Source organism: Labeo rohita, chromosome 10, assembly GCF_022985175.1.
Source record: "Labeo rohita strain BAU-BD-2019 chromosome 10, IGBB_LRoh.1.0, whole genome shotgun sequence".
Taxonomy (NCBI): Eukaryota; Metazoa; Chordata; class Actinopteri; order Cypriniformes; family Cyprinidae; genus Labeo; species Labeo rohita.
In genome coordinates, this window is record NC_066878.1 from 5,961,243 (window position 1) to 5,981,638 (window position 20,396).

Here is a 20,396-nt window from a genome sequence, read left to right on the forward strand (position 1 = left end):
ATAAAAAATATCTTAACTTGGGTTTTCGAAAGATGAACGAAGGTCTTGTAACAAAGGGTGAGTAATTAATGACAGAATATTCATTTTTGGGTGAACTATCACTTTAAATGATAACAATTAAAAACAAAATGAATAAAAAAAAAACATCACAGATGTAGGTTTCTGTGTTGAAGCTAGGTCCTTAGATCCTTCACTCTTGAACCTTTCCATTCACACAAATGCTTACACAGCATTCAAATCACTACTGTATGAATGAATAACCAATGTCAATTTCATTTTTCTTCATGTGCTATCCTCGAAAATCACCCGTTTACCATAATTACATTGTCAAAGTATGATTTATCACAGTTGAAAACTCCAATCGAGACGCAAGTTTATCTATAAAATCTTAATTAACCCATAGCAACATTTAAACTCAAGTGAAGTGCATTTGAGTTGAGCCCAAGACCACAAGACTGATGGATGCAGGATCTATCTGACTGCATCTAAAACCTAGATAACACAGCTCATATCTCTGTGCAAGTTGAAAGGGAAAAATAGCTATTACATGGAAAACATGAATGCAGCAAGTGGCTATTGCATTTTATGATGTGAAAACTACTTATTATCCAGGAGGGCCCATTTCACACATCAGGGGTTCGAAAATGAGTCTAGCAGATAGCGGCTAATGAATCAGAAGTCTTGCACATTAACAGGAAACAGCTTGCTTTTCGATTTGAGAAATGATGGATAGAATTAGGTCGTCACTTCTGTAAATCTGTGCGTAAATGTAACCATATTACGCACTTTGATACATGACTGACACCGCATTCTGCTGCTGTGTAAACGTGGCGTGGCATAAAAGCCTTTCACCTGACTGAGTTTTTGCTGTATATCTAGGTCTGAAGATTTAGAGAATTTGAACCAGTGAGAGAATGGAGTAAGCTTTCTGGGTGGTAAGAGCACAGACTTGGCAAAAGTTTTGGGTCTAGATGAACACTGATCTACTAAGGCGGTGGAGATTAACAGGGCAGAAAGAGGTAACAAGTAGAACAATAGATAAACTGTACAGACACATCTGTTTTTGATCAATAGCCTTCTGTAGGATTAAAGCAAAAAGAAACCAGAGTACCAGGGTTGGTTATAAGAACTATAGACGCTCCGATCTGAAAGCAAAGTAGTTCGGAGAAAAGGCTGCCAGAGCGGTAACCTAATCACTCCAAATCACAAGATAATCCTACTTGCCCTCCACTCTTACAGCAGGGCATTATTCATATCGGCAGGCACTCAGACCTCAAACTCTCATAAGCAAATTAATCAGTGACACACATTCCTAATACCCTTGATTTAGAAAGCCAAAAAGCACACAGCTATTTCAAGAATTCTAATAGCCATATTAATCTGTCAAAGATATGCCCATTTCACTTGCAATGTGCTCGGGTTCCGTTTTAAGTGTGGGGGAGAAAGCCGAAACACTGAAACTTAGACTTAAAAACTCACAGGTTAATCCATGACATTTAAATACATGAGAGATCTGATGTTAAGGCCACGCAGAGAAAAAAGAAAAGAAGCAACAAAAAAAATTCAAGTGTTTCCGGATCTGACCAACATATTTGACGTCGGAATAACTCAAACCAAATGCGTTATTTGTTGGTGGTTCTGAGATTTTGGCTTGGGATTGCCGGCACGGAAACCTTGAAATAAAATCCTGTTAAGCCCTCTGCTTCTCTCTCAGGAGTATAGTTAAAACCATGCTGTGCATGGACATGATTATGCACCGCCACAGGTCTTACGGCATGGCCCAGCCTTGACTTCCAGCAGGAAACAAGCTCAGGAGTTCAATTAGGGCAATTCTCGGTTTGGCCAGGAGATTAGCAGGCGACGTAATACAATCAGAGAGTGATGAAACACATAACATAATTTTTAATCGGCCCTTTGAAAGAGTACATCTGATTTTAAAACAGATTATAAGATTACAGACAACTTCGGACTTAGAACGAAGAATTAAAACGGTCATAACAAAAGCTGGCGGTGGGAGAGTCTAAGAGAACACCGGTGGACTCAGACATAATCCTGTCTGCAAACAGCGCTGCCGGGCCGCCCAGCCGTCAGAGGAGACGGATCCGTTTGCTCTGTGGATGAGCAGGAGTAACAAGAAGAGATAGTTCTTTCACACCGGGCTGAGCAGAGACAATCAGACTCTTGTTCTGAGAGGAGGGAGAGGGCAGCTCTGTTTCGGCCTACAGACAGAGAATACATGAGCCCTCTGCAGTGTGATCAGAGAAGAGGATGCTCCAGATGAAAACACAGAGCGAAACAATGTTCACACTGAGTGCTTTTGGAGGAAAGAGAGAGGAAATGTCCTAATCCCAGATAGCGGATCACAAGAGGAAACGCATCTTGGCATTTCGGCTGCAGTTAATGGCTCCATGGGTTTTAAGGCTCACGTTGTTAGTCTAGAAAAGGCCGACAAAGGAACAAGGATCCAGTCTTTAAAGATAAGCTAGGTCTTCAGATCTACTGTATTAACTGACAATATATGCATCTGGAAGAATAATATACAAACTCACCTGAACGATATTGCAACTCCAGTCCTTAATGAGGATTTAAGGGTTTCTTTAAGGGTTTCTAAAGATAAAGAGAAGTAAAATGTTTAAATGTTGCACTTGTAACTGTATTTGAGAACAATGAATTTCACAAAGAATTTCTAACAATCTGGCCAGCAGATCTTACAAATAATAATTTACTGCTCGTGGAAAACGGAGAGAAAATCAAAACCGCTGTGGTATGCGAAATGCATTGGTTGATGAAAGACCGACAAGGACTTGGCTTGTCAGCACACTATCCAACGCCACATAAAAAAAAAATCCTTTGGGAACTGACCAAACAAATAATTGTTTTGAAGAAAGATCGACGTTGCACAATATTATCTAACCACACTTTGCCACTTAACAACGAAGCAAGATTAGAGTATGAATTGAATTTGTACAAAATGCTTTGATGAAACACAAAAAAATTGTACATTTGTCTTGATACAAACTTAAGTCAGTTAAGCTGTTGGCAGAAACTTGGAAAACCTACCCTCGGGAGCAAAGAAAGAAAAATACATACATTCTTTGGATTAGTCTTCATGGATTTCAAGAACCGTTACTCTACTTTCTCGACTGCAAGTCATAGATTCAATCTGCCACAATAAAGTAATAAAGTAGGCCTTGATTGATTTGTAGTTGTAATTACTGTGGCGTTGTCTTGTTAATAGCTTTATTTTCCTGCCGTTCCAACCACTTCTACTGCTGCTCTCACAAGAAACGACCCTAAAAGGTCAAAGGCTCTAGCCCCCAAGGGTGAATCATAGGTCCAAGGTTACATGGAAATGGGAGACTGATTGCTTCTCAACGACATTTCGAAATCTACTCCTGAAAACAATATTCTATGATGGATCTGCAGTCTATGAGCCAAGGGTTAAAGAATAGCTGCAAATCATCGACAGGCTACAGGGGGCTAATGCTACCTTGTGAAAAGCCTGAACTCTTAAAAAAGGCACTAAAAAGTGAAGACATTAATCATTAACTACCTTTAACTCAGTGGAAGAGTAGAGGACACTGGCAGGAAGTGGTGAACAGAAGTGGGATTCTTCTCCTTAGTTTTGAACAATCAAGGCTATAAACAATACATATAAATAAGAGTAAATTAGTTCAAACAAGAAACTAAAATAAATAAACAGATTACACAATAAGGTAACATGTAACCAGGCAACAACATCATATGTTAAGATGACCAAATGTCATTATTTGATATTAATGGCCAATTAAACAGTTATAAACAAATCATCTGCCATTATTAAATGTGCTATTGTATTACACATTTATTAGCATAAGTCATCCTGCTCTCTAGATATTTGTGTTAGTAATGTGAGGGAGAAGGAAAAACCCCCCACAGATGAATCCATTACACATATTAACTTCACTGAGTGTATAAATTAATGTTCCTACAATTAAAATGTCTTCTACAATGCGTAGCAAATCATCTAGTTAAAAAACCTCAGGGCAAAAAGCATCAAAAGAGGCAGGGATGAATGAGTACTTACCCACAGGTAGTTGCCAAACTATGATAGGTGTACACTGCCATCTTGTGGACACCCTTAAATATTCTGTCTTTGAATTGAGCCGAGATTCAAATGTGAAACAGTGCTTCTTTTCAATGATTTTATTTGTTTATTTTAGTCAAATATATATGAACGCGTCCTTCATGAGGAGGGTTTCTGGGAGAAATGTTTACAGAAAGATCCATTCATCTAAATAAAACTGCAAACAAATCAAACATTGTAACACGCATAATGATACAGAGACAGACTGATTTTCGTTTGTGCCGTGGGATGACGTTTTGACAATATAACACAGTCATAATTCATTGTGATAAAACAGAATTCTCTTATCCTCACAATGCATCTCAGAATATTTATATGATCTGAAGTCTCTAAAAGTTCCTGAAGATATTAGGAAATTCCCAAAAAGTGTGGTGTGAAAGTGTCCATCCAGACTTTTTGTCTCGCATGATTCAAAGAGTTATGTTGGGTTGTTGCATAAAGGCACAAAGCAGTAAGGCCCCCCCCCAAGGGCATCCCATTCTCATTTTTTTTGGCAAGACATTGGTCCCAATTGGCAGTCCTCTCTTTCCATGCCACTTATGTAAAAGGAAAAGAAATCATAAAAAAGACAAAAACATCAATAAAACCATTACGTGATTATACTTAAAGTGTACAGGTCTAATTCAACTAATAAAATAAACATACTGAAACCTACAGTCAGATGTGATCTACAGTTTAGAGAATACAGTGGGACATTCTGAAGTTTCAGCAGTGTATGACATCCTATTAGAGAGCTTGTTTGGGGGCAGCTAAGCCAAGCCTACTACAGAGGGTACAGCTCAGATTTCATCTTTCCCTGTGTGAAGCTACTCTGCGTGCTGGAGACGGGCAGGACTGCCAGGAGCCTAAGGATAGTTGAAATGTTGGGAAACGACTCAATGTCAGAAGTTTTCAGAGTGGCGAGAACAGTGTCGGGTAGGTGTTGATGACCGGCGGTAGAGTCTTGCCACCTGTCCCGCCACCTCTGCAGCTCATCCTGGATGGAGTTTGGGTCAGGTAAGACATCTTGGAACACCTTGACAAACTCAGTGTCCTTGCAGCATCCCTCCACTTTGGACATGACATAAGGCACAACCTGCAAGCAGCGAAGAGCAGACAGAACATCCTGGGAGAGCCCTTCCACCTCAGCAATACAATGCTCAATGGCCCCTTTACTGATGTCCTCTCTGTAGTGCACATTTAAGGGTAGTTGTAGTGAAGGTACGTGCTTAGAAGTTAAAACGACTGCCTCTTGAAACCAGTTTTGATGATGTGAGTCAATACTGTTCTTCATTTCATTGAGAGAGGGCAGCAGATCAGACAGGTGGTTTACAGCTTGATACACGTCGTAGGAATTTCCCTGAAGACTCAGGCTTATGCTTTTGGTGAGGCTCAAGATGTTTTTCATAATCACAACTGTCAATATGAAATCAAAGTTTTGGATAGCAGAAAGGAAGCGCTGAGCCTGTGTTGTGTTTGCCTCATTATCTTGGATCCCTTTGATCTCATTCAAGCAAAAGACGATGTCCTCTAGAATATCTGTTGTAAGTTCCAGAACTTCATGGCTCATCGCCAGTTGATTGCTGCTGATCTTGGCTTTCAGCTCACTGGCCTTCCTTTCGTCCTTCTGGAACAAATTTACAACAGCATCCTCTAGTCTTGCACTTCGCTGAATATCCTCAGAGAACCATGTGAAGAGCTGCTCCAAGCACTCAAAACACTGAGTTATCTCTCTCGGGGAGGACAAACTGGCTAGCAAAGATTTTGGAGTCACAAGGTTCGGGAAACTAAAGGCATGAGGGAGTCTCTGGGAAAGCAAAGCTGAAGCCTGTGTCATCTGAGAGACTGAGGCACCTGGTCTTGGCAAGGTTTGACTTCTACAGAGTGCCAAGTCCAAACCCCACTTCTCAGAAAGGGCGATGGTGAGTGCATCTACGAATGAAGCAATGTTTGTGGAAAGGGGGATAAAGGCTATTATATTTTCACACTGAATGTCTTGTTGGTTAAGGTAGTGTACTCCTACAGGTATGTATGGTTGGCCATCAATTGCAAACTCTTCCTTAGTGACTATGGAAAAGAACTTTACGTTGCAGAGCTCCTTGAGCAATTCCTCTCGAGCAACAGCATCGTAGGGAGTAAAAACTCTTTTTTCTAGTCCAGTGCCATCCAGGGTAACTACTTGGTTTGTATCATCCGGAGTCTTTTCTTCAGACTGGACTGTGCCTTCAGATTCTACCTCCATGGGGTGATCAGTAATATCCTCAGGTGAAACAGGTGTGCAGTGGTCAGTAACACTTGGAGTTATTGCAGAGGACTGATCAAGGCAAAAGTGTTCTGCTGCTGTTACTTGGTCTGAGCAATCTGGAGCCACTGAACTGAACTGACCTGTGCCACAATCTGTAGCTATTATGGGCTGCTCAAGGCCAACTTGATCAGTTTCACTTTGATTTCCTGGTACTATCTGATCATTTCCACCTTGACTAAGTGCCTCAGACTCAGGCACACTTTGATTCAATGCAATTGCAGTAATAGTTTCACCTTGAGCTTCTACTACAGACTGATCACTTCCACAAGGTTCATCTGCCACAAGTTGATCATTTCCACTTTGATTCCCTGATGCTATCTGACAAGTTCCACTTCTATCTGCTAACCCAAATCCACTTTGATGTTCTACCATAGGCTGATGAGTTGCAACTTCCACATATGCATCAGTTACAGTTTGATCTGCTGACGACTGATCAGTTCCACCTTGATCTACAGTTACAGACTGATCATTTCCAGACTCAACAACCATGAGCTCATCAGATCTGCATTGATCTCCCAAAACTAACGAATTAGTTCCAACTTGATTTGGTAAGACAGACTGACCAGTTCCACTATGATCTACTGTTACAGACTGATCATTTTCAGAGTCAACTACCATGAGCTGATCAGCTCCACATTGATCCCCCAATATTGACTGACTAGTTCTAACCTCGTTTAGTAACATGGTTTCTGTCTGAGCGGTATCATTTTTACTTTCAATTATTGACTGATCTGACTCAACTGCTACAAACTGATCAGGTACACTTTGATCTTCTGTAACTGACTGACAGGTTACATGTTGATCTGCTGTTATAGACTGATCATTTGCAGAGTCATCATCTACAACGAGCTGATCAGATACATGTTGATCTCCTGATACTAGCTGACTTGTTTCACCTTCACTAGGGAAACCAGTTTCTGTCTGGCCAGTTACACTTTGATCTGCTGTTTGAGTCTGATCATTTCCAGAGTCAACTACCATGAGCTCATGAGACTCATTTTGATCCTCTGAAATTAACTCACCTTGATTTGCTAACTCTGGTTCTGTCTGACCAGTATTATCTTCATTCTTTACTATGGAACGATCATCTTCAACTTGACCAACATCTATGAACTGTTCTGTTACACTTGGGTCTCCTATTTCTGAGTGACCAGTTACGCTTTGATCGGCTGTTACAGACTGATCATTTCCAGAATCATCATCTACCATGTGCTCTTCAGATACATTTTGATCTCCTGATACTAACTGACTAGTTTCTCCTTCAATTGGGAACCCAGTTTCTGTTTGATCAGTCTTATCTTGATCCTTTTCTATGGAATGATCATTTTCAACTTGACCAGCTACTATGAATGGTATGAATGGTTCTGTTAAACTTAGTTCTCTTATTTCTGACTGAGCAGTTACACTTTGATCTGCTGTTACAGACTGATCATTTCCAGAGTCATCATCGTCCATGTTCTCATCAGATATATTTTGATCTCCTGATGCTAACAGACTAGTTTCTCCTTCACTTGGAAAACCAGTTTCTGTCTGACCAGTCTGATCTTGATCTATGGAATGATCATTTTCAACTTGACCAACTACTATGAATGGTTCGGTTACACTTGGGTCTCCTATTTCTGATTGACCAGTTACATTTAGATCTGCTGTTACAGACTGATTATTTTTAGAGTGACCATCTACCATAAGCTGTTCGGATACATTTTGATCTCCTGATGCTAACAGACTAGTTTCTCCTTCACTTGGGAAATCAGTTTCTGTCTGACCAGTCTTATCTTGATCCTCTACTACAGAACAATCATTTTCAACTTGACCAACCACTATGAATGGTTCTGTTACACTTGGGTCTCCTATTTCTGATTGAGCAGTTACACTTTGATCTGCTGTTACAGACTGACCATTTCCAGAGTCAACATCTACCATGAGCTGTTCAGATACATTTTGATCTCCTGATGTTAACAGACTAGCTTCACTTGGGAACCCAGTTTCTGTCTGACCAGTTACACTTTGATCTGCTGTTTGAATCAGATTATTTCCAGAGTCAACTACCATGAGCTCATGAGATTCACTTTGATCCTCTGAAATTAACTCGCCTTGATTTGCTAACTCTGGTTCTGTCTGATTAGCATCTTGACTTTCTACTACTGGATGTACAGTTTCAGACTGACCATCTGCATTGAACTGATCATTTACAGTCTGATCTTTGGTTACTGACTGACAAGTTTCATCCTGACCTGCTGCTACAGAATGATCATTTCCAGAGTAATCAACAGCCTCAAGTTCATGAGATCCAGTTTGTTCCACTGATACCAATTGACTAGTTTCACCTTCATCTGCCATCACTGCTACTATCTGACAAGCTTCATCCTGACTTTTTACAATAGACTGATCTGTTCCAGCTGGACTAACTTCCAACTGCTCAACTATGCATTGTTCCCCTGTTGCTGGCTGGCCACTTTCACCCTGATCTTCAACTACATATGGATCATTTACACTCTCATCAACTTCCATGGCTTGATCAGTTTCACTCTGATGGACTGACTCTAACTGATCATTTGCACTGTGATCAACTGACATTAGCTGAACAGATTCACTCTGATCCTCTGACACAACCTGACCATCTGCTAACCCTGTATCTATGTGGCAACTTTCACCTTGAGCAACAATGGAGGAATCAGTTTCAACTTGAGCAACTGCCACAAACTGATCAGGTACACTTTGTTCCTCTGTTGGTGGCTGACCAGCTTCACCTGGTTCTGCTGCTACAAAACCATCAACCTCCATAGGCTGGTCACCAGTTTCACTTTGATCAACTGATTCTGACTGAGCAGTGCTAGCTGGCTGTTCTTCATTGGACTGCTCAGTTTCAGCTTGATTGGTAACTGTTTGATCCCCCGTTACTGGTAGACCAATTCCACACTGATCAGGTACTTCGAACCTATCATTTACATCTTGAACAAGTGTGATCAGCTGATCACTTCCATCATGTTCCACTCCTGTAGATTGCATAGTGGCATCTTGGACAGATTCGGTTGGTTGGTCAGGTGTGCTGGTTGGCTGAGTGCTGCAAGCAGGGATGACTTCAGCTGCAGTTGTGGCTTGGTCTGAGCTGCTAAGTGTTAAAGATGATGACTGGTCAGGTGTATTTTCTTCAGCTCCTTCTATTTCACTAGAGCCATTGGTCTCCAATAGGACTTCCTCTGGAGCAGCAGTTTCAACACCTAAAAGGATGAGACAAAATATTTAATAAAACAGATTATAATTACTTATTACTAATATCTTTAATTCAACAATACTGACCGATTCCGGCATTGTTTGCCTCTTGTTGATAATTTGAACCGTTTGTATCCACAGCCATTCCCTGTGGAGCCATAGCAATCACTTCTGAGAAAGGACAGGAAGGAGTTATGTCAGAATAAAACACAACAGCAATTTCATTACTGTGAAGGCGAATTTGAGCTACTCAAAAATCAACTGGTTAACAATTTTTGTTAACATATTTTGAGATCGGTTTTACTTACCACCTTCCATTCTCAGGTGATTAACTGTTGATTTTACCTATGTGTGTGAAGAAAATTTGAAAAACAAAAATCAGGAACATAACTTTGTTTAGCAGTTGCTATACACACTAAAGAGCACATATAGCTAGAGTGACTGACAATATGTGATAATTTAATGATGTACCACACCTGAGCAAGAAATTGATTACTTTCTGGATCACCCTCCATGCATTTCTCAATCACCTCCTCCAGGCTCTGTAGTGTCTGGCGATGCATAAGAAGCATCACTGCATCAGTCTTACTGCCGTTGTTGAAGATACCATCTCTGAGTAAGGTCCTCAATGAGTTAAGCGTTGTCTTCATTAGATCGCACTCCATGCTAATGCTAGGCAACACGGCCACAAGCTGAAGAAGCGTTGCAACATTTGGAAGGTTTTTGGCTTCATTATGGAGCAGCGTCTCAGAGATGGAGGTGGGAGGACAAACATCTTGATACTTTTCCCTCCATACTGTGGCCCAGGTGTTAATGTCTTCTTCTGCGGTCTCTGGCTCAGGGAGATCGCTCAGGTATATAGTGTGCAGTTTATCTGTGGATTCTGGGAGTATAGGCAGAGGGTTGCACGTTGGCAGAAGGGACAAAACTTTCAGGGCTTTTAGGTGATTCTCTGAGAAGTTAAACTTCATTTCTTCCATCAAGCCATTTAGAACTGGTAAGCTAACCGCTTCCATGTAGAACATTTCTGGTGAATCGTAGCCACTGACAGATTCCGCGTATGACAGCAATCCCATGACCTTAGTAGCAAGCTCCACTGCCTCCTCAAACCAGACAGAATGCACTGCACTCACATTGTCCAACATCTTGCTAAAAGAATCTATTATTGGCATAATCTTCTCAAGCTCGAAAATAATGTCGGCAGGGTTTCCGCAGCGAAACACAGTGCTGCAATTCCTCAAGGGAGCACAGGCATTCTTCAAGATCACAAGGGGGATGACAAAATCAACCTGTCTAAGAGCTGTGGACAGGCTCTGGGAATGCAGTGACATGCTACTACTCCATGACCCACTGGAGTTGGTGCTAACAGAATCTAAGCAGTTCAGGACTCCGTCCAGCATGTCCACCAAAATATCGAAGAAGTCTTCTCTTTTCTTCCATCTGGACAGGCATGTCTCTGGAATTTCTGCAAGTGCTTCCCGTGGGGTATTCAACAGCCCATCCATAGTCTTGGCAAGCTCACTCTCTAATTGGGGTGACTGGTCAAAAAACTGTAGCAGATCTTCAGTGGTCTCTAGAACCTTTGTAATGGAGGCATTTTGTAAGCTTAAAGCCAGCCAATAAGCAAGTCCACAAGACTCACTGGGAGTGTTCACAGCTAACGGATAGCTCTCTAAAAAGCCCAAAGCCATCTTCCTGAGACTTTGGCTCCCCGTACCAAAGCACATGATGGACTGGCCACGACAGCAGCCCATCTGAAGTCCCCACTCATCCTCAAGTGTGGCTGCAAGAGCCTTAGCTTGCAAATCCACATCAGAGTTTTCATCAAAGGGCAGAAATCCTATAAGCTCCACTTTCGGAATGCAGTCATTCACATATCGAACAAAGACTGGTAGGAACTTCGCATCACCCACTGAAATAGCTCTATCAGTGATGATGGAAAAGAAAGGAGAGTCTTGAACTTCAGTGAGGATTATTTCTCGTACGGCCTTCACAAATCTTTGTAACATTTCTCCCTCTGAAAACGATGTCCCTTCCTCCTGTACCCAATGGCATGACGCAAGTTTTTGAACAATAGCATCTTGCTCTGGTTTACTGAGATCAATCAACGAGCAGTTTCTCCTTGCCAGCTTAGCTGCCTGTTTAAAGACTTCTTCACAGTTCCTTATGTTGTCTGCTGGTTCACCAGAATGGCCATTCTCATCTGGAACCTGTTCCACTTCCTTTACATGCTGCTCTTCAGCTGCCACGTCTGTGCAACCAGCAACCACTTCTATGTTCTCAGACTGCTGCTGAGTCTCTATGCTCTCTGTTTCCACTTTGAGGATATCTGCTTCTAGAAGTCAGGGTAAACATTAGTTTAAATAACATACACAGAGTTTTCTATAAAACAAATTTAATTGAAGACTCAAACACATTAAGAACTCAAAAGCAAGATGATTCCCAAAAATTACATACCACCGCCTGTCATCTCAGAATTCATCACAAGTATTCTGGAGTCTCTGTCCTGTGAATGGAAATACTACTTATGAACAAAACTAACAAAAGCAAATCAACCAATAAAAACTGATATAAAAATCAACATTTTATCCAAAATAGTTTAGACCAATTTTCAACTAACTCAGTGATCTATACTGTAATCTACAAACTATTCTCTAACTGTTAATAACAATAACAATTATCATCATCACAAATTTACAAACCTGCTGAGCTTCCCTGTTCTCTACTTCATCCATTTGGGAATCATCTGCAATGTTGGAAAATGTTGCATTAAAAGGTTATATGAAATGAAAATCCACCCTTTTCTAAATGCATGTTACTGATCTTATTGATAATACTATATTACATACCTTCTGTTTTCATTTCAACAATCCTTCCTAAGGTTTTTGATTCTTTGTCCTGTGAAGTAAAACAAACTTAAGAAACACATCTGTAGAGCAAAGTAAACAATTGAAACAAGCAACAAATTACTTAAAAACAAATCCTTACCAGACAAATACCCTCCAGCGTCTTAGGTGTGAGCTTTAAGCACTGACTAACCATTCGGTCTAGGTCTCTGTTAAAGTCAGTGCCCACTTGAAGCACAGCTAAACAGGGCGATCTGTCCATAGGTGAGGTGTTGTTTAAGTAGTCTTGATACATTATGTGCCGCTTCACCTCACCACAATATTCCAAAGCTGTGCTTGGCAACACGCACATAATCTTCAGCAATGTGTTGATGTTTACAAAGTACTGCATGACGGGCAGACGCAGAGTCTGAAAAATGGTCTCTGGTATGGTAAAAGTAACCACTTTTGTCTTCCACTTCACTTTCCAGCAGCTCAGCTCCGTGAAGAAGTTGTCAGGATCGGGAAGGTCACTGATGTACAATGGAGGTTTTGACTTGAGCGTTTCAAAAATGTAGCTCATTGTCACAGAGCATGGGACCAAGGACAATAAGTTGAGAGCCTCTTTGTGGTCATCAGAGAAGTAGTCTTTCACCATGTTTATAAGGTGGTCAACTAAAGGGACACTCATTGCGTCTTTGTAGTAGGAACCTGGTTTCAAGAGGCTATCCCTTGGAATGGTCACACCATCAGGCACTTTAACCTGCACACCCAGATTCTGAGCAAAAGAAGAAGCTTCATCAAACCAATTCTGATGGAAAACCTTGATGTTGGTTTTCACTCTGTTAAGCGTGGCTACAATACCACTGATCTGGCTGAGCTGCGAGGCTGCGCTAAAGTGGTCTTTCTGTAGTGCTGCACTCAGTTCTTTGGTGAAGGATGAGGCATTTTTCAGCGCAACGATTGCAACAATGAAATCAAAGTCCCTTATTAATTGAAGTAGTCTCTTGGCTCGGTTGGACACATCCAAATTCCATCTTTGTGATTGGCAGTTATCAATGTTTTCTAGCCAATCAACCATAGGCTCCAGAATCTGAGCGAAGACTTCATAAGAGTCGTGTTTCTCAAGCCAAGTGGAGCAGAACTTTCCTTGAAGCTCATGGATTTTCTCATAGCTCTCTCTTAGGCCTATGGCTAAGACTTGATCCAACTGTTTCTCGAGGGCAGGCAAGCTTTGGAAAAACGACACTATCTCCTCCAGCGTGTCTATGGCTCTGATGACAGCAGCTACTGGAACTGACCTTGACCACCACGTATTGAAAGAGTAACATGAGCAGTGTGTGCATATAGCGAGAGGAAACTTTTCCTGTATTTTACATGCAAAAGCCTTGAGCTTGTAGGACACTTCCCCAGAGCCAAGGTAAGCTTGACCTCTGCAGTAGCTCAAATCCAGATGCCACTCTCTGGTGACAACATCAAAAAGCCGCTCACACATTGCCTCAGTGTCATGAGCAACCTCAATAAAACCCAGAAGCTCAAGGCGCATGACATCGAAACTGTCAACAAATCTGATGAACATGGGTAAGTAGTCTATCACTCCACATCTGGCAACTCGGTCGATAAACAAGGAGAAGAATGAAGTTCCGAGCTCTGAAAGAATCCTCTCCCTAACAACATCCTCACACACTTTAAGGACTTCATTCATCTCAGATTTGGTCACATATTCTACTTCTTGATCTTGATCACCCTGAGTATGTCTGCTTTGCCTGCTGTATGCAGCCGTGACAGCAGCCTGTAATGCAGATTTTAACGCCTCTTTATCAGTTTCTGCACACTCAGGTGTTTTCTGCATCTCAATGTCCATATTTAAAGTCATCTCTCTTGGTTCTTCCGTATCTTCTTTAGAGGCGTCATTTGCACTGGTTTCTGGAACTGTACAGGGGTTGGAGTAAAAAGTTAAAAATAAGTAAAAATCAACAATGGTATTTAACATAAAATTCAGCTCAGTTCTTGCAATGAAAACCAAAAGGGTCAAAGGTGAGGAGCTTTACCTGATGGTTGCACTTCCATTACATCATCCTAAAAACAAACGAGTGGATAAAAGTCGTGAATAGCTTGTTAAAAAACGAGCATTGTTTATCTCCAGATCTTAACTATAATTTAACACCAATAAAAGTACACTACAGTTACCAAAAACATGCTTACGTCAAGTAACAGCTGCAGAATATCCGGATATTTCTTTACATACGCCTCCACCATTTCCTCAATGCTGAAGTGGACATCTTGATTGACATAAACAAAGGCCAAATTGCTCAGTCTCTTTTCCGCTGATACTTCTTTCATGTAGGTTTGATAGCGGTCCAACACCATGTCATAGTGCCCATAGACATCCGATTCTGCGCGGACACACGGGATGGTGCCCAATACTCTCAACAGGCTCTGCACATTTGGGTAAAAGCCTATATCTGGTATCTTGAGGGTAGCAAACACACTTGTGGGAAGAATCCTTCGCTTGCTAGCATGCCGCCATTTCACTTCCCAACAGCCCAGCTCATCATAAAAGGAGTCAGGACGAGCCAGGTTATTCAGGTTAGCATCAGCAACTTTGTCTTTGCGGATGCTAAAATTGTGGTCAGCCATGTAAGAGGGCACCAATGACAGCCATCTGAGGATTCTTGCCATTTCAGTGCCTAGGACTCTTTTAACTTCATCAACAAGGTATTGTAAAACCTTCTTGCTCAGTGCTTCCCTGTAGTAATCCTCCAACGAGACTTGCGGTTTCTCCTCACCATCACCATTTGTCACCATCTCCACTGGCTGATTGACTGGCACCCCCAACTTCTTGGCTCTGCCCACTGCATCAGAGAACCACTTCCTGTGGAAAATGGCGATCTCCTGCATGTGTTTGGTTAGAAGCTTTAAGGCGTTGGAGATGGTGTACTGCAAAGTGCTGCTGATGCTGATTATTCCTCTGAGGCTGGGGTTCAGGATGCTCACGCAACACAGTGTGTTCTTCAAGACCACAAGAGTGATGATGAAATTAAAGTTCTTCAGCTTCTCTTTCAGCATTAGAAGCACCACAACAGTGTCTGCGTCCACATCTGAAAGGGCACTGGTGCACATCTCTCCAATGCTGCTTAGAAGTGGCTCCAAGATATCAAGCATTGTCTGGAAAGCATCGGTGGCGTATTCCCAATGGTTCTGACAGGACTCCTTCACTCGGTCCACTTCGCCTTTGATGTGGCTGTATGTAGCAGTGATCTTGGCATCAAGTTTCTTCGCCAGAGTTTCTGACTGCCTAACAATGGCAGCAACCTGCTCTACAGTATCAATAACCTCCTGAATTGGAAGGATGGGCATGGAGCGAATCAACCATACGTTGAAGGCGTAAGGCTCACTGGGGGACAAAACCACTTGTGGGAAATCTCGCAGCATCCTGCAGGAGAGATCCTTTAGTTTCTGACACATGGCACCTGATGACAGGTAGGTGAAGCCACGGCAGTGCTCCATCCGCAGGCCCCACTTGTTCCGGATCTCGGATATAAGCATAAGGAACAGGCTGTCAGAGTCAAGATCGCAGGGAAGGAATCCCAAGAGGTGCTTCTGTGGGAAGCCTTCACCTGTGACTGAGCGGATAAACACAGGAATCTGGTCCTTTCCCTCAATGTTTATTCTGTCTTGGAGAAGTATGGAAAAGAAGCGTGCAAGTCGCAAGCTATTGCGGATCTCCTCACGCATCACATCCTCACCTAATGCGAGCACTTCTTTTTGGTCGATCTTCTCTGCGCATATGGTATTGACCGAGAGTGGCCCTGCTGGGTCATTCCCCAGTGGTTTAACAGCATTGAGAGATGCGTTGTTGGCGATGCTAAAACCGGTGAAGGCTAAAGTCTCCTTGAAGTAGTCCTTCAAAGTTTCCTTTGCTTTGGAAACAGCAGGATCCTCCTTTTCTGATTCATCATGTGCAGGAAGATTGTGTGTTTCGCTGTTCTCAGCTGAATCACTCTCAACTTTAACTTGTGCCTCTGGCACAGAGGGATTTGAGTTATTTGTGGTACCTAAAAAAAGCAAACACAAACACACTTTAAAAAAAAAAAAAAAAAAAAAAAAAAAAAAAAAGGCAGAAAATCTGCTGTAATTAGTTTGTGTAATTACAAAGAAAAAAAAAGAGAATTTAAAAATGCTGACATGGAAATGCATTACCCACCTTTACTTTTCTTTGTGGCAACTGGCTCCTCTCCTGTCTGAAAAATGAAAACAAAATAAATGTATCATTTGTAGTCAACACTACAATATGTCCATAAGAATGAACAGTAACAATAAAACGCTAATACATTATTTTAATGATTGCTACACGTTATAAAATGCTTGTAGAGGGAATGGGCCATTGAGAACTATTAAAAACATTAAATCTAATTACCATTTAAATGGTATGTAATCTACACAGATCTCAGTCCCTACAGTGTTTGTTTACTTTGTTTACCTTTAACTTCACTTTAATCAAAAAATAAAAATGGCAAGTATTTTCCTCCATTATTTTAAGTTAAAAATAAAAGCCTGTATTGCATAAGAATGTGCTGATATATCTATCAAAAAATCTATCAAAAAATGTCTTGAGTTTTGTCTTTTCTCAAGAAAGTTATGAAACAATGTTTTGAATCTTGATGTGTGTACATTAGATACTCACTTTCTCCCGTGTCCTTTTTCTGTTGCTAGTTTGTGCATTGTCCTGGTTGGTTGCAAAATCGAATATAGTAGGAACAGCATCGTCGTTCAAAACAGACTTCTGAGAGCTCTGAAATTTAAAAAGAAAAGAAAACATTTCAACACAGAGGTAAGTGTGAGTATTGTGCAAGCTGTGTCATGTCAGGTGGCGGGGGGGGGCAAGTTGAAATATTTGTTATGTGTGTAAATGCTTTATATGCCAAATAAAATATTAACTTATATCAGTCATTTATACAAAATACAATTTAATCCCAAGCTAGAGGCTTACGTTGCAGGCAAACATTTTATTTTTAAGGCAACCCTAAACAAATGTAATATTGTGAAAATATCTTATTTCATTTCAGAATTTTTAAAAAAAAAGCAAATGATACTTTACAAATGGATATTAACAATCAAACTGCTTTCATTTAGATGCAAAGTGTACTTATAACCACCTAGTTGAACAAATGGAACAGTATACACTACCAGTCAAAAAAAGTTAAAAATGTTAAAATTATGTTTAAAGAAGTCTCTACTGCTCACCAAGCCTGTATTTATTTGATCTAAAATACAGCAAACACAGTAACATTTTGAAATAGTTTTACTATTTAAAATAACTGTTTTCCTTTTGAATATATTTTAAAATATAATTTACTCCTGTAATTTCTAAAATGAATTTTTACCATCATTACCCCAGTCACATGATCCTTCAGAAACCATTCTAACATTCTGATTTGCTGCTCAAAAAATATTTATTATTATTATCATTATGTTGAAAACAGCGGAGTAGAATTTTTTCAGGTTTCTTTGATGAATAGAAACTGCAGAACAGCATTTCTCTGACATAGAAATCTTCTGTGACACGTCTTTATCATTATTTTTAAGCATCCTTGCTAAATAAAAGTATTGATTACTGCAAATAAATAAATACTGACTCCAAGTTTTTGAAAGCTATAGTGTATAATATTACAAAAGCTTTTTATTTAAGATAAATGCTGATCTTTGGATCTTTCCATTCAAAGAATCCTGAAAAAAAAATACTCAACTGTTTTAAATATTGATGATGATAATAATAATAATAATAATAATAATAATAATAATAATAATAATAATAAGTTCCTAAACAGCAAATCATCATATTAGAATGATTTCTGAATGATCATGTGATACTGAAGACTGGAGTAATGATGCTGAAATTTTAGCTTTGGTCACAGGAATAAATTACATTTAAAAAATTCTAATTCAAATAGAAAGCAGTTATTTTAATAGTAAAACTATTTCACAGCATTACTGCTTTTTTCTGTATTTGGATCAAATAAATGCAGGATTGGTGAGCAGAAGAGAATTCTTTAAAAAAAACAAACAAAAAAAAAAACTTTTGACTGGTAAAGTGCACTCATTACTTTGGGAAGCATGCTTAATTTACTAATTCATAGCCAATCTTAGCATGGGATTTTCTCTGTGAAAACTCTACTGGTCAAGCCTAGCAAAAATTATTTAACTGGTTTTGGTTACTCACAGCATAATAATTTTAAAATAGATGCTCACCAAAACCATGCCAACTTACCTGCTCACATATCATTGAGGTCTCAAAATGTTTTGAGCACAATTTGTAGTTCCTGTGTAAATCTTCAGGTGTTTTGGTCTCCAGATCTGGTCTGTGGCAGTTAACCACCCATTGTTTACATCTAAAGATAAGTAATAAGGTTACTGCAGTAGTGCAAAAGTATTATTCTACAATTACAAACCTCAGCAATCAAAATTCACAGGTCTAAAACAAAGCATGTGTGTTAATAAACATTAAAATACTCAATTTGACACCCAAATCACACAAGGAGGAAGCAAAAACACAAATCAAGCCATGCACAGAATAACCAATTCTGGGGGAATTAAATTCCTGCCATTTTGGGAAGGGCCTGATGATGGCGAACGTGTACAGGAGTCGTTTGCTTACAGTAACCCCATAAAAGTTGCAGCAATCAGTTTGAAAAAAAGCGATAGATAATTTCATGACTGCAAATTACAAAACAGACCCACGCAAAACATAAAAAATAAAAAAAAATCATTGCATAATCAGATTAACGAAAACAGCATGGAAAGCATAAGCCCACGATAAGGGTGCCATGCATTCAATGAATCATTGTAAAAGGGGGGGCAGAAGCTAACCAGCTAACAAACAATGCTAATTTGCTCATTCTGTACTTGAAATAAAAATCTAAATAGGAAAAAATAACATCGATTAAATTGCGATTGCATTTACGGCCAAAGGCTGCACTCACCGAACGGGATCCAGTGGGAACCTAAAGAAGGAAACGTTGGACTGGTCCGTACTCTGCTTGCAGTTTGCTGCGGCACAGCAGTCGGGCATTTTGGACTTAATCAAAATGAATACTGCATTGCATGAATCCTTCAGCGCAAAAGGAGACGCTTTCACAGCAAAACGCGAGCGCGCATCTACGCAGATTTCACGCTATCGAGCGTTCCTTCCAGCCGTCGCGTGCATTCTACTGGAACTTGCTCATGGCCGAAATGTTGCTACTTTCACAGAGGAATCAACAACCAGGAAGAACACCTATGTAGAGCGGAAATGGACTAAACTGAGGACGGATCCCCCCCAAAAATAACTCTATCACCGTCATTCGTTCCCCTTCTAAAGTCCACTCACAAATAGGTTTTAAAAAATCGCTACACAACTTATTTTTTAAGTGTCAAATTTATACAATAACAAATTTGTCCCCCTTCTTCGCAAGGCGCCAAGGTTTTTTGTAACCCACGTGAACATTTGAGGTCACACCCTTTAAATAACACTTAGTTGATTATTTTATGAAACCCTAATTAATTTATAGGTGTACGTATGCAGGAGTTTTATCCATTTAATTCCGCCTACTAACATTTGAAGGATTTTTAAAAAATTCAGACTGTATTGATTTAATGTTAACATATGTCCACAGCTGTGTTTAATTTAAATTTGTCCCTCTAAAAGATGTCATAAAGCACGTACAACCACTATAATAGTACATATATTAACATTTTGTGGTCAAATAAAAAACTATTTTGCAACTGTTTTTTCAGTGTATTTACGCAAGGTTATTTTGGAAGGGTTTAGAATTCTGTTAATAGCAAACTGGAGTGAATGATAAAAAAATGTATATTTTATGTGTTTTTTTATGCAGAGATTTGAAAGTTAAAGAAAAACATATTATAAACTTGTTTATTTTATTAGGAAAATACCATATATATATAT

The 20,396-nt window shown here is 40.0% G+C and overlaps 1 protein-coding gene across 2 annotated transcripts; it reads right to left on the reverse strand.

Moving 5' to 3' along the window:
- Positions 1-4,170: 4,170 nt before the first annotated feature.
- On the reverse strand, positions 4,171-19,798 carry si:dkey-250d21.1 (uncharacterized). Of its 2 annotated transcripts, none has more exons than XM_051120732.1 (14): positions 19,432-19,798; positions 18,720-18,840; positions 17,136-17,243; positions 16,656-16,692; positions 14,654-16,506; positions 14,500-14,527; positions 12,612-14,380; positions 12,473-12,521; positions 12,326-12,369; positions 12,081-12,129; positions 10,100-11,955; positions 9,932-9,968; positions 9,711-9,794; positions 4,171-9,631 (listed from the first exon to the last, which is right to left on the reverse strand). In XM_051120732.1, the coding sequence occupies exons 1-14, from the start codon at positions 19,518-19,520 to the stop codon at positions 4,890-4,892; spliced, it is 10,866 nt and encodes a 3,621-aa protein (XP_050976689.1). In that variant the 5' UTR covers positions 19,521-19,798; the 3' UTR covers positions 4,171-4,889. The 2 variants fall into 2 exon arrangements, with proteins under 2 accessions (XP_050976689.1, XP_050976688.1); XM_051120731.1 differs by having other exon boundaries at positions 10,100-11,958.
- Between the last annotated feature and the right edge of the window lie 598 nt (positions 19,799-20,396).